This window comes from Phyllobates terribilis, unplaced genomic scaffold (genome assembly GCF_046119375.1).
Source record: "Phyllobates terribilis strain yellow unplaced genomic scaffold, ASM4611937v1 Scaffold_9__5_contigs__length_417890890, whole genome shotgun sequence".
Classification (NCBI taxonomy): Eukaryota; Metazoa; Chordata; class Amphibia; order Anura; family Dendrobatidae; genus Phyllobates; species Phyllobates terribilis.
Window position 1 is genome coordinate 285,980,506 of NW_027362769.1, and position 16,594 is coordinate 285,997,099.

Consider the following 16,594-nt stretch of genomic DNA (forward strand, 5'->3'; position numbering starts at 1 on the left):
AAAAAAAGCAGCTAAGTAAAGAAAAACGAGTGGCCATCATTACTTTAAGAAATGAAGGTCAGTCAGTCCGAAAAATTGGGAAAACTTTGAAAGTGTCCCCAAGTGCAGTTGCAAAAACCATCAAGCGCTACAAAGAAACTGGCTCACATGAGGATCGCCCCAGGAAAGGAAGACCAAGAGTCACCTCTGCTTCTGAGGATAAGTTTATTCGAGTCACCAGCCTCAGAAATCGCAGGTTAACAGCAGCTCAGATTAGAGACCAGGTCAATGCCACACAGAGTTCTAGCAGCAGACACATCTCTTCAACAACTGTTAAGAGGAGACTTTGTGCAGCTGGCCTTCATGGTAAAATAGCTGCTAGGAAACCACTTCTAAGGACAGGCAGCAAGCAGAAGAGACTTGTTTGGGCTAAAGAACACAAGGAATGGACATTAGACTAGTGGAAATCTGTTTTTGGTCTGATGAGTCCAAATTTGAGATATTTGATTCCAACCACCATGTCTTTGTGCGTTGCAGAAAAGGTGAACCGATAGACTCTACATGCATGGTTTCCACCGTGAAGCATGGAGGAGGAGGTGTGATGGTGTGGGGGTGCTTTGCTGGTGTCACTGTTGGGGATTTATTCAAAATTGAAGGCATACTGAACCAGCATGGCTACCACAGCATTTTGCAGCGGCATGCTATTCCATCTGGTTTGCGTTTAGTTGGACCATCATTTATTTTTCAACAGGACAATGACCCCAAACACACCTCCAGGCTGTGTAAGAGCTATTTGACCAAGAAGTAGAATGACGGAGTGCTATGCCAGATGACCTGGCCTCCACAGTCACCAGACCTGAACCCAATCGAGATGGTTTGGGGTGAGCTGGACCGCAGAGTGAAGGCTAAAGGGCCAACAAGTGCTAAGCATCTCTGGGAACTCCTTCAAGATTGTTGGAAGACCATTTCCGGTGACTACGTCTTGAAGCTCATCAAGAGAATGCCAAGAGTGTGCAAAGCAGTCATCAAAGCCAAAGTTGGCTACTTTGAAGAACCTAGAATATAAGACATATTTTCAGTTGTTTCACAATTTTTTGTTAAGTATATAATTCCACATGTGTTAATTCATAGTTTTGATGCCTTCAGTGTGAATGTACAATTTTCATAGTCGAGAAAATACAGAAAAATCTTTAAATGAGAAGGTGTGTCCAAACTTTTGGTCTGTACTGTATATATATGTATATACAATATCTCACAAAAATATTTTATTATATTTTTTCATGGGACAACACTGAAGATATGACACTTTGATACAATGTAAAGTAGTCAGTGTACAGCTTGTATAACAGTATAAATATGGTGTGCTCTCTAAATAACTCAACATACAGCTATTAATGTCTAAATTGCTGGCAACAAAAGTGAGTACACCCCTAAGTGAAAATGGCCAAATTGTGCCCAATTAGTCATTATCTTCCCCGGTATCATGAGACTCATTGGTATTACAAGGTCTCAGGTGTAATTGAGGAGCATGTGTGGTAAATTTGGAGTTATTGCACTCATACTTTATCTTACTGGTTACTTGAAGTTCAACATGGCACCTCATGGCAATGCACTCTGTGAGGATCTGAAAAAAAGAATTGTTGCTGTACATAAAGATGGCCTAGGTTATAACAAGATTGCCAACACCCTTAAACTGAGCTGCCAAGACCATACAATGATTTAACAAGATAGGTTTCACTCAGAACAGGCCTCGCCATGGTCGACAAAAGAAGTTGAGTGCACGTGCACAGCGTCATATCCAGTGGTTGTTTTTTCAAAATAGACATATGAGTGCTGCCAGCATTGCTGCAGAGGTTAAAGGGGTGGAGGACCTATCAGTGCTCAGACCATACGCCGCACACTGCATCAATTTGGTCTGCATGGCTGTCATCCCAGAAGGAAGCGTCTTCTAAAGATAATGCACAAGAAAGCCTGCAGTCTGCTGAAGTCAAGCAGACTAAGGACATGGATTACTGGAACCATGACCTGTGGTCTGATGAGACCAAGATAAACTTATTTGGTTCAAATGGTGTCAACTGTGTGTGGCAGCAAACAGGTCAGGAGTGTGTATAAAATGTAACTTTTATTATAATAAATTATTAAAACAAATACTTATTAAAACATGTGATTTCCACATACATCCTTTATGGATGTATCTTGGATCACAGTTGTTGAGATTATCTTGTAATTCAGGCAGCTGTGATCCACTAGATCTCTATGAGGTCAATTATAGAAACATAAATTAATGGTAACTCTGACTATTGTCCCTTATGAATTATAAGACAGATTATTGAACTCCATATTGTTATTTAGAATCATAAGGGCCTTAGAAAAAGTCGGTATCCCTGCGAAATGCGCGTCAGGGACACATTCCCAATGAGAATCTATGTCGAAACATAAATAGGGTCTACATACATTTCATCTTCAAAATAAGTACACCGGTTTAGCCTGACAGCTTGCCAACATGCTGACAGTCTTGTAATCATGCTGGCTAAAATCATTTACCGGCGTGGTACATGTCTCAGTGAGATGGTACCCGCAGCTGCAGTGTGAGCCATATATAGGATCAGTTTGGTGTATGTGATGGGGCTTACCGCCGACAGTCCCACGGCCAAGCTGGCTATATTAAATTTTGTGAGATACTGTGTGTATGTATATACAGTTGAAACCAGAAATATATGTAAACTTTTGACTTTGCAGTAAGTGATAAAAATTGCATTGAAACATTTTCTCTCTCATTATTCTGGCATTTGGCAAATATTAAAAATTATGGCAATCCTAATTGACCTAAAACAGGAAAGGTTTATTCTGATTTCATGTCAGATTATCTGGCAACAGTTTATCTTCCCGAGGATTGGGCAATTGAATTCCAATCACATAAATCTTATGTCCATAATCTACGATGGGAAAATTGGGAGACCTCCTTCCAAATTAGATGATTGGCCAAAATCAGTGGGTTCGGATGACATCAATGTGTTTTGGGACTCTTAGTTTTATTTTTTCAGCTTTATGTATTTATTTTTTGTTAATTTAAAATAATGACTTTTATCTCTAAACTCCGTCAGATAATTTACCAACTACAGACATAATTCTTGCTGGTTTATAATGATTCTGTTCTAGCATTTTACCTTTTTCTTACAATGACTGACCTGATTAAATTACTAAGGATGAAAGGAGAGGTGGATCTTGGGTAAGGGATTTGCCAGTAGAACAAGCTGTGTTGCAGTGTCTGCAGAGTGTTACCGGACCCACTGGTTTGTCATCAGTTTAGTAAAAAGTACATTGTTACCTATACACTAATCCTTAGTAACTAACTCAGTTATATGATATCGTAAATTATTATTTTTACTATACTGTTTATTTACTAAAGATATCTGTCTTAATCTTCAATTTTCCATAGACTTCTACAAATATTGAACAGATAAAGGAACCTCCAGAAGAAGTGGAGCAAGTTCATGAATTAGTTGGTGTTACAAGGAACAAGATAATGACAGCCCAGTTTGAGTGCTATCAGAAAATAATGCAAGAGCCAACTCACACAAAGGAAGGTAACTTTTCCAATTAACCTTGACGCTTTTTTTTATTCAATAAAAAAATACCAAAGTATTAATATTTCAATGCATCCACAAGGCCTGTCCTGGAAGTTGCAGGCACATAATGTTTATCTGCCAAGTGTGTCCTCTTCCCCACAGTCTTGTCTGGGATGGTGGGTGCAGAGAATAAGTGTTCTGGGCAGTAGTGACTTTTCTCTCCTCATTCTGAGCATAAGTCTTTAGCAGAGGCATGCCTTAACTCTCTTTTTGGTATTCCTCTGGATTCGACTTCCCTTGCAGACATAACATTTCCTCCTCATCTATTTTACTTGTCACTGCGACATGTGACATGTGCAGTGACATGCTACTATACCATCATGAAGTAAAGCAGGGTTCCCCAACTCCAGTCCTCAAAGCCCCCCAACAGGTCATGTTTTCAGGATTTCCTTAGTATTTCACAGGTGATGGAATTATTGCCTTTGCAGGTGATGGAATTATCCCATGTGCAATACTAAGGAGATACTGAAAACATGACCTGTTGGTGGGCCTTGAGGACTGGAGTTGGGGAACCCTGAAGTAGAGGCAGCAGTACTGGACTATAAGGTCAGTGGATAGGGTGGTTTAGTTTGGTCTTTTGCTCTTGGGTAGTCAGATGGATCTGGCCTGGTGACCGCCAGTGTTCTCAGCGTTCTGCTCCAGAGAGTGTCTTCCTTGGCATCCAACATCATGTTTGTCCCCAGTGACTCCACTGATTCTTTCCACAAGTTTTCAGATCCCAGCTAAGCCACTACCACACCACGCAGTTGATGCCCCTCTTGTTTTAATTGTTTATTCACGTATATTTGTGGTGGGGCATCTACTGTCTTCCTCACATTTGGTTTTACGTTGTTTCAGGCAGGAAGGCATCCTTTTCGGAAACATCAGGTAGTTCGCCTTCCTGTAAGAATGTGAAACAAGAAACCTCTTGTCAATAGTTTTAGTGTAGAATTTTGTATAAAAAACCTAAGCAAGGACTTATCCTCCTGTGAACAGTAACCCATACCGATACAGAAATGAGTCATCTTGCTTAAAGGGAACATGTAGTGTCAAAAAACACTATTAACCTGCTGATATGAGGTTAAAGGGTATCTGCCAGCAGGTTTTTGCTATGGAATCTCAGAGCAGCAGCATGATGTAGGAGCAGAGAGCCTGATTCCAGCAATATAATCACTTACTGGGCTGCTGAAAGCTCGAATATTGGGGGGAAATTAACTTTATTCCTCCCGGCAGCTTCTGGCTTCAGTCATAGGGGTGCAGCCAGTCCGGCTTCAGTCACCACTCAGTACATAGTGAGTGGCGGCTGTAACCACACCTCAGCACTAACAGCTAGTTCAGCACTGATTCACTGCAGAGGTGGCAGTCAGTCAGCTGGGTGTGGTTACAGTCGCCCCTCACTTTGTACTGAGCTTGACTGAATCTGCGCCTCTATAATTAAATGGGGGGAATAAACTTCATTGTCTCCCTGTAGTAGGGCTTTAAGTGCAGTGGCCCCACAGCTTTAGATCTCTATTAACTTGCGGATTAACCCCATATTTGCAAGTTAATAGAGTTTTTTTACATTACAAGTTCCCTTTAACTGATTCCAGAGCTAAGAATAATATCAACTCACAGATAATTAAGTCAAGACAGTGCTTTAATATAAATACACAAAGGGATAATAAAGAAATTGCAGGCCAAACATAGCCCCTTAAAGGGGTTGTCCAGGCTTGAGACAAAAGTCTGCAATCACTCTATGTTGTAAATCAAGTATTCACAGCAGGGGCGGACACACCGCCGGTGCAGCTGCATCGGGGCCCGGAGGTGAAGGGGGGGCCCTTGCAGGGTGGTAATAATGAGGGCAATCTGGCCTGTTTCTCGGAGCCTGAGGCTCCGTGGGGCCCATGGCCAGATTATCCTCATCATGTGCGGCAAGCAGGCAGCGATCCCTGCAGCTCCACTGTCTACAGGAGAAAATGACAGTGGAGCTGCACGAATCCATCCTCTGCTTCCTGCCCGGCACTTTCTCTCTGACACAGGCGTGTGCGGCTTAATGACTGCAGCATGCAGCACGCTCCTGTGTCAAAGAGAAAGTTGCTGGAGATGACGATGCTTTGGGGGAATGAACGGAGAGATGAGTGTTTGACAAATTTAATATATGTGAGGAATGCCTGTTTTTCCAGCATTCCTCACATGTATTAAATCTGTCAAACAGTTGCAAATCATGTTCACGGAGCCACGAAAACTTAAAGCCCGAGCATTCTATAAATACTAGGTGCTCAGCCGAGTATACTCGGCGAAAGGGTTAACCGAACATACTCGCTCATCACTAATGTTTAGTAAATGCACTCAATGCTTTTTCGGGGCTTTGTTGGTATCAATTACTGCATCAATGCAACATGGCATGGAGGCGATTAGCCTGTGGCACTGCTGAGGTGTTATGGAAGCCCAGGTTGCTTTGATAGCAGCCTTCAGCTCGTCTGCATTGTTGGGTCTGGTGTCTCTCATCTTCCTCTTGACAATACTCCATAGATTTCTCATCTTCCTCTTGACAATACTCCATAGATTCTCTATGGGGTTAAGGTCAGGCGAGTTTGCTGGTCAATCAAGCACAGTGATACTGTTGTTTTTAAACTAGGTATTGGTACTTTTGGCAGTGTGGACAGGTGCCAAGTCCTGCTGGAGAATGAAATTTCCATCTCCAAAAAACTTGTCGGCAGAGGTAAGCATGAAGTGCTCTAGAATTTCCTGGTAGACGGCTGCGCTGACTTTGCTCTTGATAAAACACAGTGGACCTACACCAGCAGTTGACATGGCTCCCCAAACCATCACTGATTGTGGAAACTTCACACTAGACCTCAAGCAGCTTGGATTGTGTGCCTCTCCACTTTTCCTCCAGACTCTGGGACTTTGATTTCCAAATGAAAATTGGAATTTCAGGCGAAGACTTTGCCTCATTCTTCAAGCAGAAGATTGATACCATCAGACAAAGCTTTTGCCTAAAGTCCCCCCAGCCCCTCCCCACACCTACTCAACCCTCCTCCTCCAAAACCACCTTCTCCACCATTACGGAAGATCAACTTTCCTCTTTACTCTCCAAATCACACCTCACCACCTGTGAACTTGACCCAATCCCGTCCTACCTCATCCCAAACCTTACCACTATCTTCATCCCAACCCTAGCCCACCTCTTCAACCTGTCATTAACAACTGGTATCTTCCCCTCATGCTTCAAACTTGCCTCAATCACACCCATCCCCAAAAAGCCCTCCCTTGACCCATCCTCTCTGACTAGCTATCGTCCCATATCACTTCTCCCCTATGCCTCAAAACTACTGGAACTGTCATCCCACCTCTCCTCCTGCTCCCTCTTCGACCGCCTACAATCTGGTTTCCGACCCCACCATTCTACTGAAACTGCACTGACTAAAGTCACCAACGACCTACTAACTGCCAAATCCAAGCGACACTACTCTGTCCTCCTCCAAGACCTGTCATCTGCCTTCGACACAGTGGACCATTCCCTCTTACTACAAACTCTCTCATCTCTCTGCATCACAGAATTGGCCCTATCCTGGATCTCCTCATACCTAACAGACAGGACATTCAGTGTCACCCACTCACACACCACCTCCTCATCTCGCCCCCTATCTGTCGGTGTCCCCCAAGGTTCAGTTCTAGGACCCCTACTCTCCTCCATCTACACCTTAGGCCTGGGACAGCTCATAGAGTCTCATGGCTTTCATTATCATCTCTATGCTGATGACACACAGATCTACCTCTCTGGACCCGATATCTGCTCTCTACTAACCAAAATCCCGCAATGTCTGCCCGCTATTTCATCCTTCTTCTCTGCTAGATTTCTAAAACTTAACATGGACAAAACAGAATTCATCATCTTTCCGCCATCTCATTCAACCCCCCCAACTGACCTATCTATCAACGTCAATGGCTGCCCACTCTCCCCAGTCCTTCAAGCTCGTTGCCTTGGGGTAACCCTGGACTCTGCACTCTCCTTCAAACCACATATCCAAGCCCTTTCCACTTCCTGCCAACTCCAGCTCAAAAATATCTCCCGGATCCGCACATTCCTCAACCATGAATCTGCAAAAACACTAGTGCACGCCCTCATCATCTCCCGCCTCGACTACTGCAACCTCCAGCTCTGTGGCCTCCCTTCCAACACTCTCGCACCCCTCCAATCCATCCTAAACTCTGCTGCCCGACTAATCCACCTGTCCCCTCGCTATTCCCCGGCCTCTCCTCTCTGTAAATCTCTTCACTGGCTCCCCATTGCTCAGAGACTCCAGTTCAAAACCCTAACCATGGCATACAAAGCCATTCACAACCTGTCTGTCTCTGATCTAGTCTCCCGGTACATACCCGCACTTAGCCTCCGATCCTCACAAGATCTCCTTCTTTACTCCACCCCCTTATCTCCTCCTCTCACAATCACATACAAGATTTCTCCCGTGCTTCCCCCCTACTCTGGAACTCTCTACCCCAACACATTAGACTCTCGCCGACCGTGGAAACCTTCAAAAGGAGCCTGAAGACCTACCTCTTCCGACAAGCCTACAACCTGCATTAACCATCACTCTACCATACCGCACCACGACCAGCCCTATTCTCACCTACTGTATACTCACCCATTCCTTGTAGACTGTGAGCCCTTGCGGGCAGGGTCTTCTCTACTACTGTACCAGTCGCCGTCACATTGTGTTCAAGATTATTGTAATTGTTTTTGCTATGTATACCCCTTTTTCACATGTAAAGCGCCATGGAATAAATGGCGCTATAATAATAAATAATAATAATAATTATAACTCTGGGACCTTGTGGAGTGTGTCAATGACTGCCTTCTGGACATCTGTCAAGTCAACAGTCTTCCCCCTGATTGTGAAGCCTACTGAAACAGACTAAGGGACCTTTTTAAACGCGTGGGAAGCCTTTGCAGGTGTTTTTTGTAATTTATTTTAATTTACTGAGATAATGACTGTTGTGTTTTCATTGGCTATAAGCCATAATCATTAGCATTAACAGAAATAAACACTTGAAATAGATCACTCTGTTTGTAATGACTCTATATAATATATGAGTTTCACTTTTTGTATTGAAGAGCTGAAATAAATTAACTTTTTGATGATATTCTAATTTAGTGAGATGCACCTGTATAGCTAACAGGAGAGGACACTATGTAATAAAAAACAGGGCGCTATATAATGTGATATGAAAGGAACGGTGCTATACATAACAAGAGAGGGCTCTGTGTAATAAGGGACGGGAATATAAATAATATAGGAGACTATGTAAGATATATAGAGATATATATATATATATATATATATATCTATATTGTAGTGCTGCGGTGTTACCCACAGTGCGATTTAACAGGCAGTGACCCAAGAAAAGTTAAACTAAAATGTCTTTATATAATAAGAATTTTAATTTATATAGCGCCAACATATTCCGCATCACTTTTACAATTAAGTAGGGACATATACAGACAATATAAACAATACAATGTATCACATTTCAACAGTTACAGGAGGAGTGAGGGCCCTGCTTGCAAGCTTACAATCTACATGGAAATGGGGGGGATACAATAGGTAGAACATGGTCATCAGCCAGTATCTGTCTAAGAGCAGTTACCGTGTGCTATTTGGTGCATGGAGGATGTGGAGACAGATGAATATGCAGCGGCAGATTAAGATGAACTACTGTTGAGCGATCATGCTCGACACTGCTCGTTACTCGTCCGAGCACCTCACTACTCGGGATGTTCTGCGAGCACCGAGCATTTCCGGGTTACTCGGGCAGGAGCTCGGGTCTCCGCCCTGCATGTTTGGCACTCTTTACAGAGCCAATGAACATGCAGGGATTGCCAGCCTGTCACTGTAATGCCGCAGCCATGTGGTTTGTGGGCATTACAGTGATTGGCTGGCCGCATAGCGTCACCTCGAGTATTTAAAACCGGGCGCCGCCATCTTGGACACAGTCGCTCCGGATCAGACAGTGTAGGGTCAGTGCTGCTGAACTAGGGAGAGATTTATCCTGCGAAATAGTTAGTGTAGGGTCTCTAAAGCCTGCCAAATCAAACAAACAGTCCTTCTCAGGACTAATATCCATCCCAGATATCAGACAGGCAGGCTGTATAGGAGACGCAGTGGTTATACCAGCAAACGCTGCATTACAGTCCTGTGTGCTCCTGTTGGTCAAATTGCTAGACTTATCCCCCGGTCTCAGGGGCCAGAAAACATCCTTTTTTTTTTTTCATCTAAATCCTTTTTCTTTTTTTTTTTTTCCTCAGTCAGGCTTTACAAATACGCGTCTTATTAACCTTTTGGTATTCCCCCACCCCCCCAAAAAAAATTGAGTGTGACTGTTCAGACACCAATATATCTGTTTAAAAGAGTCTCGTGTAGGCCAGAAAAATAGAACTGCGGTTTTGCAGTTCCACGGGTCAAATCTCTGTATTATCCTGCTTTTTGCATCTTTTGCCGTAAAAAAAAACTGTAATAGTGTCTCCCTGACTGGTCAGACACCAATATATCTGTTTAAAAGATTCTGATGTACGCCGCATAACTATAACTGTGGTTTTGCAGTTCCACAGGTCAAATCTCTGTATTATCCGTCTTTTGGCATTTTTTGCCGTAAAAAAAACTGTTAGGGTATGTGCCCACGATGCGTAATTCATGCGTATTTTGTGCGTAAATTTCCGCAGCGTAAAAGCATGAAATACGCATGTTAGCCTTCTGCCATGGTCCCCTATGGCATTCCGCAATTGTAATGCCCATGCTACGGAATTTTCCGCAGCTTTTTTGATGTGCGGAAAATTCCGCAGCATGTCAATTCTTTGTGCGTTTACGCATGCGGAATTGCCATCTACAATGCAGTAGAGAACGCCAGGCAATTCCGCATGTGCAAAACGTGAGAATTACGTGCGAAAAACGCATGCCAAATTCCGCATGCGTGTTTCCGGGAAAAGACATGCGGAAATGAAGCGCAAATTTCCGCTTCATTTGCGCATCGTGGGCACATACCTTAATAGTGTCTCCCTGACTGGTCAGACACCAATATATCTGTTTAAAAGAGTCTGGTGTAGGCCAGAGAAATAGAACTGTGGTTTTCCTCTTCTACGGTTCTAATCTCCTTTTAATTACCCTTTTTCCATTGATAGTGCGAGTGTAAGCTATTTTACTTCATTTACAATGGGCAAGGCGCGTGGCAAGGGACGTGGAACTGGACGTTCTGGTGATGGTGCGTGTAGAGGATGGGGCCATGGCCAAGGTGAAAATGTGCCACAACCAACAGCCACATCTTCTTTCTCCCACTTCTTGACCGAATTACTAGGGAAGCACACTACAACACCTGTATTGCGAACTGATCAGTGTGAACAGGTTATTAATTGGATAGCAGATAATACTTCCAGTTACCTGGGCACCACCACCTCCAGTCTGTCTTCCGCATGGTCAGGTTTTAGTAGCTGTGAGTCTCGACCGCATACTCCTCCTCACCCTGATGCTCCTTCCTCCCACCATGCCGAGTGTCGTCAGACTGCAAGTGATCCCACACTTGGACACCCTGAAGAGCTGTTCACTGGTCCATTTCCTTATTTATGCCCCTCGCCTGCTCCGCTTGAAGTGGTGGAAGAGGAGACCCCATGTAGCGATGCCCAAATATTTGAACAGCCACGGCCACAGGAAGTCCACGCTGGCAATTTGTCACAAGAGGTGGACGATGACAAGACACAATTGCCAGGAAGTGAGGAGGAGGATCGTGGTGCGCAAGTGGAAGAGGAGGAGGTGGTGGATGATCTAGTAACTGACCCAACGTGGCAGGAGGACACTCAGAGCGAGGCCAGCAGCACACAGGGGGAGGGAGGCAGAGTACCCCAACAGGCAGGAAGAAGCAGTATGGTGGCCGCACACTGAAGGCGGGCAACAGTTCCCCGTAACACCAACACGAGGGACGTTGCCAGTACAACCGGTAGGTCTTCCAGAGTCTGGAATTTTTTTAAAGACTCTGCTGATAACCCCAAAAAGGCCATTTGTACCACCTGCCATGCCAGCATCAGTAGGGGTGACAAAACTACCAGCCTGACCACCACCAGCATGATCAGGCACATGTCAACAAAGCACCCGACTTTGTGGGGCGAATCCCAGGGTCCACAACCAGTGTCAGCGGGTGTCACCACTGCTTCTTCCGCTGTTGTGCGTGTAATAGAACCCCCTGTTGTGCATGCAAGGCAATCCCCTGTCCATACTGCATGCAAAGATACCCCCTCCTCTCAGTCTTCACTTGTTATGGCAGTTTCTCAAGAAACAGCATCAACGTCCACGTACCACCGCAGCGTTCAATTGTCCATTTCCCAGAGCTTTGAACGAAAGCACAAATTCGCAGCCAACGCCCCACAGGCCACAGTCCTAAATTCGCACATTTCACGACTGCTTACATTGGAAATGCTGTCTTTTGGGCTGGTGGAGACGGAATCCTTCCGCAACCTTATGGCGGTGGACCCCAGCCGACACTATTTTGCCCGGTGTGCCATCCCCGCACTACACAAGCACGTGTCCCAAAACATCTGCTGTGCCCTCAACAATGCAGTTACTGGGAGAGTCCACCTGACAACGGACACGTGGACAAGTGCTTGTGGCCAGGGACGGTACATCTCCCTGACGGCACACTGGGTAAATATAGTGGAAGCCGGGACCCAGTCGGACCTTGGGACGGAACAGATCCTCCCCACACCGAGGATTGCGGGCCCTATGTCAGTCAGAGTTGCCCCCACAGTGTACAGCTCCTGCGCATCATCCTCATCCTCCTCATGTTCAGCCACCATCTCAGATATCACCACATCAGTTACAAGCTGGAAGCACTGCAGTACTGCCTCAGCCAAGCGGCAACAGGCTGTGCTGAAACTCATAAGCTTAGGTGATAAACCTCACACTGCTTGTGAGTTGTGGACAGCTGTGAAAGAGCAGGCAGATCTGTGGCTGAGACCGCTGAACCTACATCCAGGCATGGTCGTGTGTGACAATGGCCGTAACCTGGTGGCAGATCTGAGGCGAGGCGAGATCACACACGTATCATGCCTGGCTCATGTGCTTAACCTCGTGGTTCAGCGGTTTCTTAAATCGTACCCCGAGTTGCCAGATCTGCTCGTCAAAGTACGCCGCCTGTCAGCTCATTTTCGGAAGTCGGCTACAGCTTCCACCGCCCTTGCTGTGTTGCAGCAGCGTTTGCAGCTTCCGGCACACCGACTGGTGTGTGATGTCCCCACACCTTGGAACTCTACCCTCCACATGTTGCAAAGGATTTGTGAGCAGAATAGAGCATTTGTGGAGTACCAGCTGCAACAAGGCCGTCGATATTCAGGTCAGACTCCACACATAAGACCTCAGGAGTGGACCTGGATGTCTGACATATGTACCATTCTGACAAACTTTGAGGAGTCCACCAAGATGGTGAGTGGCGATGACGCCGTGGTCCATGTTGCCAGCATTGCAAGTTCCTCCGTCCTAATTTTTGGCAGCTGTTGCTTGGAAGTCATAGGCAAAGACTATGGGAGACCCACTCCCCAATAATGGGAATAATGTTTTTAATATGCTGTGCTGCACGGCTCTTGTAAGGGGCATGAAAACCATCTTGTTAAGCTACTGCGAACTCCACCACTTTTCCCAGGGGCATTAAAACCATCTTGTTAAGCTACTGCGACCTCCACCACTTTTCCCAGGGGCATTAAAACCGTCTTGTTAAGCTACTGCGACCTCCACCACTTTTACAAGGGGCATTGATATTGTCTTTTTATTCCACTGTGACCTCCACCATTCTTCCAAGGGGCATTAAAACCGTCTTGTTAAACTACTGCGATCTCCACCACTTTTCCAAGGGGCATTAAAACCATCTTGTTAAGCTACTGCGACCTCCACGTCTCTTCCAAGGGGTATTAAAACTGTCTTGTTAAGCTTCTGCGACCTCCACGTCTCTTCCAAGGGGCATTAAAACCGTCTTGTTAAGCTACTGCGACCTCCACCACTTTTCCAAGGGGCATTGATATTGTCTTTTTATTCCACTGCAACCTCCATCACTTTTCCAAGGGGCATTAAAACCGTCTTGTTAAGCTACTGCGACCTCCACGTCTCTTCCAAGGGGCATGAAAACCGTCTTGTTAAGCTACTGCGAACTCCACCACTTTTCCCAGGGGCATTAAAACCATCTTGTTAATCTACTGCGACCTCCACCACTTTTCCCAGGGGCATTAAAACCGTCTTGTTAAGCTACTGCGACCTCCACCACTTTTCCAAGGGGCATTGATATTGTCTTTTTATTCCACTGTGACCTCCACCATTCTTCCAAGGGGCATTAAAACCGTCTTGTTAAACTACTGCGATCTCCACCACTTTTCCAAGGGGCATTAAAACCATCTTGTTAAGCTACTGCGACCTCCACGTCTCTTCCAAGGGGTATTAAAACTGTCTTGTTAAGCTACTGCGACCTCCACCACTTTTCCAAGGGGCATTAATATTGTCTTTTTATTCCACTGCGACCTCCACGTCTCTTCCAAGGGGCATTAAAACCGTCTTGTTAAGCTACTGCGACCTCCACCTCTTTTCCCAGGGGCATTAAAACCGTCTTGTTAAGCTACTGCGACCTCCACCACTTTTCCAAGGGGCATTGATATTGTCTTTTTATTCTCCGCGACCTCCACCATTCTTCCAAGGGGCATTAAAACCGTCTTGTTAAGCTACTGCGACCACCACTTTTCCAAGGGGCATTAAAACCGTCTTGTTTAGCTACTGCGACCTCCACGTCTCTTCCAAGGGGCATTAAAACCGTCTTGTTAAGCTACTGCGACCTCCACCACTTTTCCAAGGGGCATCGATATTGTCTTTTTATTCCACTGCGACCTCCACCATTCCACCAAGGGGCATTAAAACCGTCTTGTAAAGCTACTGCGACCTCCACCACTTTTCCAAGGGGCATTAAAACCGTCTTGTTAAGCTACTGCGAACTCCACATCTCTTCCAAGGGGCATTAAAACCGTCTTCTTAAGGGGCATTAAAACCGTCTTGTTAAGCTACTGCGACCTCCACCACTTTTCCAAGGGGCATTGATATTGTCTTTTTATTCCACTGCGACCTCCACGTCTCTTCCAAGGGGCATTAAAACCGTCTTGTTAAGCTACTGCGACCTCCACCACTTTTCCCAGGGGCATTAAAACCGTCTTGTTAAGCTACTGCGACCTCCACGTCTCTTCCAAGGGGCATTAAAACCGTCTTGTTAAGCTACTGCAACCTCCACCACTATTTCAAGTGGCATTGATATTGTCTTTTTATTCCACTGCGGCCTCCACCATTCTTCCAACGGGCATTGCATTTCCTCCTAATTTTAGTCAGCTTTTGCTTTTCAATGCATAGGCGAACACTAAGGGAGACCCACTCCCCAATAATGGGTAGAAGGTTTTTAGTATACTGTAATCCACGTCTGTTTCAAGGAGCATTGCAGTTCCTCATAATTTTTGGAAAGCCTTCCATTCACTGCTTAGGCCAACAGAGCACAGGAGACCCAATTGCTATAAATGAAAAAAAAACGTTTAGTTAAGGCCCTCTGACCTCCATGTCACTTCCAAGGGGCATTGGAGTGCCTCGAAATTTTTGGTAGGCATTGCACTCACTGCATGCACTGCATAACTGTGTAGCCGAACCGCTCCTTTTGGTACAGAAACATATCCTACAAGACATGTGTGGTTGACTGGCCTGATATTGATGTGAATGGTCCCTGTTCCTCCTGCTCTTTCTCCTTTGCCACCACCTCATCCATCATTCATCACCTGAAGCTTTGTTTTAACGGGAGTCATAGAACTGGGATAGTAGCAGGAGAACATCCAGCAATCCTCGAAGGATGTAGGATATGCGCCAAAACGCTGACCTCCTCAGGCCTAGCCGCTACTACATACATGCGCTTGCATTCCAAGAAAACAAAGCAGACGCTAACTTCTATCATCATCATCATGCTCCTCACCTTGGCACTCTCAACTCCCCTGATGGAGAAGCCAGGGCCCACCGGAGGAGTCTGGTTCTCTGGTAGGCTCATCCAATGCTGCCCTAAAGCAGGCCGGGCTAAGAAAAGTGTGGGGGGAACTTCCAAGGAGAAATAGGGGCGGCTGGGGACCGTTTATGGACACCCGGCCGCCCCCAGGCGGCTGGAGACCTTGTGTGGACACCCGGCCGCGGGGCGGCTGGGGACCGAGTATGGCCACCCGTCGCCCCCTGGCGGCTGGGGACCGAGCGTGGACACCCGGCCGCCAGGCGGCTGAGGACTGAGTATGGATACCTCGCTGCCAAAGCAGCCATGAGGTAGTGGCCAGCTTTGGCCTCCTCCAAACTAAAAGGCCCCATTTCAAGTGCAAGCTAGCAGTATGGTATTGCAGCCTGGGGGTGGGTGGGTGTCAGGCTGCATACTTGCGCTTGCATTGCAAGGAATGGGGGAGGTACAATTGAACACTGCCCTGGGACAAGGACTTGCACGGGGATAGTTGCAAGTCTGCATATTCTGATGCGGCAAGGATCACTTCTGATGGGCACACTTTTAGGCAGTGACCTGGGTGTCAGAGATGCTTACAGGGGTCTTCCCCATGCTGTTCCCATGTCTTTTCAGCACTGTATGCATGTGTCACACAGCACATGGCCAGATAAGATTGTAAAATGTTAAAATGACATTTCCCGGTGAATGCATTTGTCACGGTTGAAAGCAATACAAAAGTGCAAATACGCATAAAAAATGCTACTTGTGAACATAGCCCAAGGTGTGGAGGAGTATTTTTGTTTTTGGTTATTTATTTTACCTTATACACAAGTCTTTACCCTGAAAAGGAAGTTCCTTAACATATTTCACAGGAAAACCGTTTCAGTTTCATTTTTGAATGTTTTATGGTGAGCCCGTAAAAGTGGCTTAATACCTCTGACCACGTTGTTGACAGCAGTGACCTGGGGGTCAGAAATGCTTCCTGGGGCGATGCCCATGCT

General features: G+C 45.7%; 1 protein-coding gene across 3 annotated transcripts in view; it reads left to right on the forward strand.

The window, feature by feature from the left end:
* Positions 1–16,594, forward strand: part of CALCRL (calcitonin receptor like receptor) — a 172,176-nt gene that overhangs the window by 42,468 nt on the left and 113,114 nt on the right. For 2 of the 3 annotated variants that reach the window (XM_073647858.1, XM_073647857.1), the window contains one exon: positions 3,419–3,566. In XM_073647858.1, the coding sequence (XP_073503959.1) occupies positions 3,419–3,566 (148 nt within the window). Of the gene's footprint in view, positions 1–3,418; positions 3,567–6,204; positions 8,154–16,594 lie in introns of those variants that run through there. The other variant, XM_073647856.1, reaches the window with a different exon arrangement.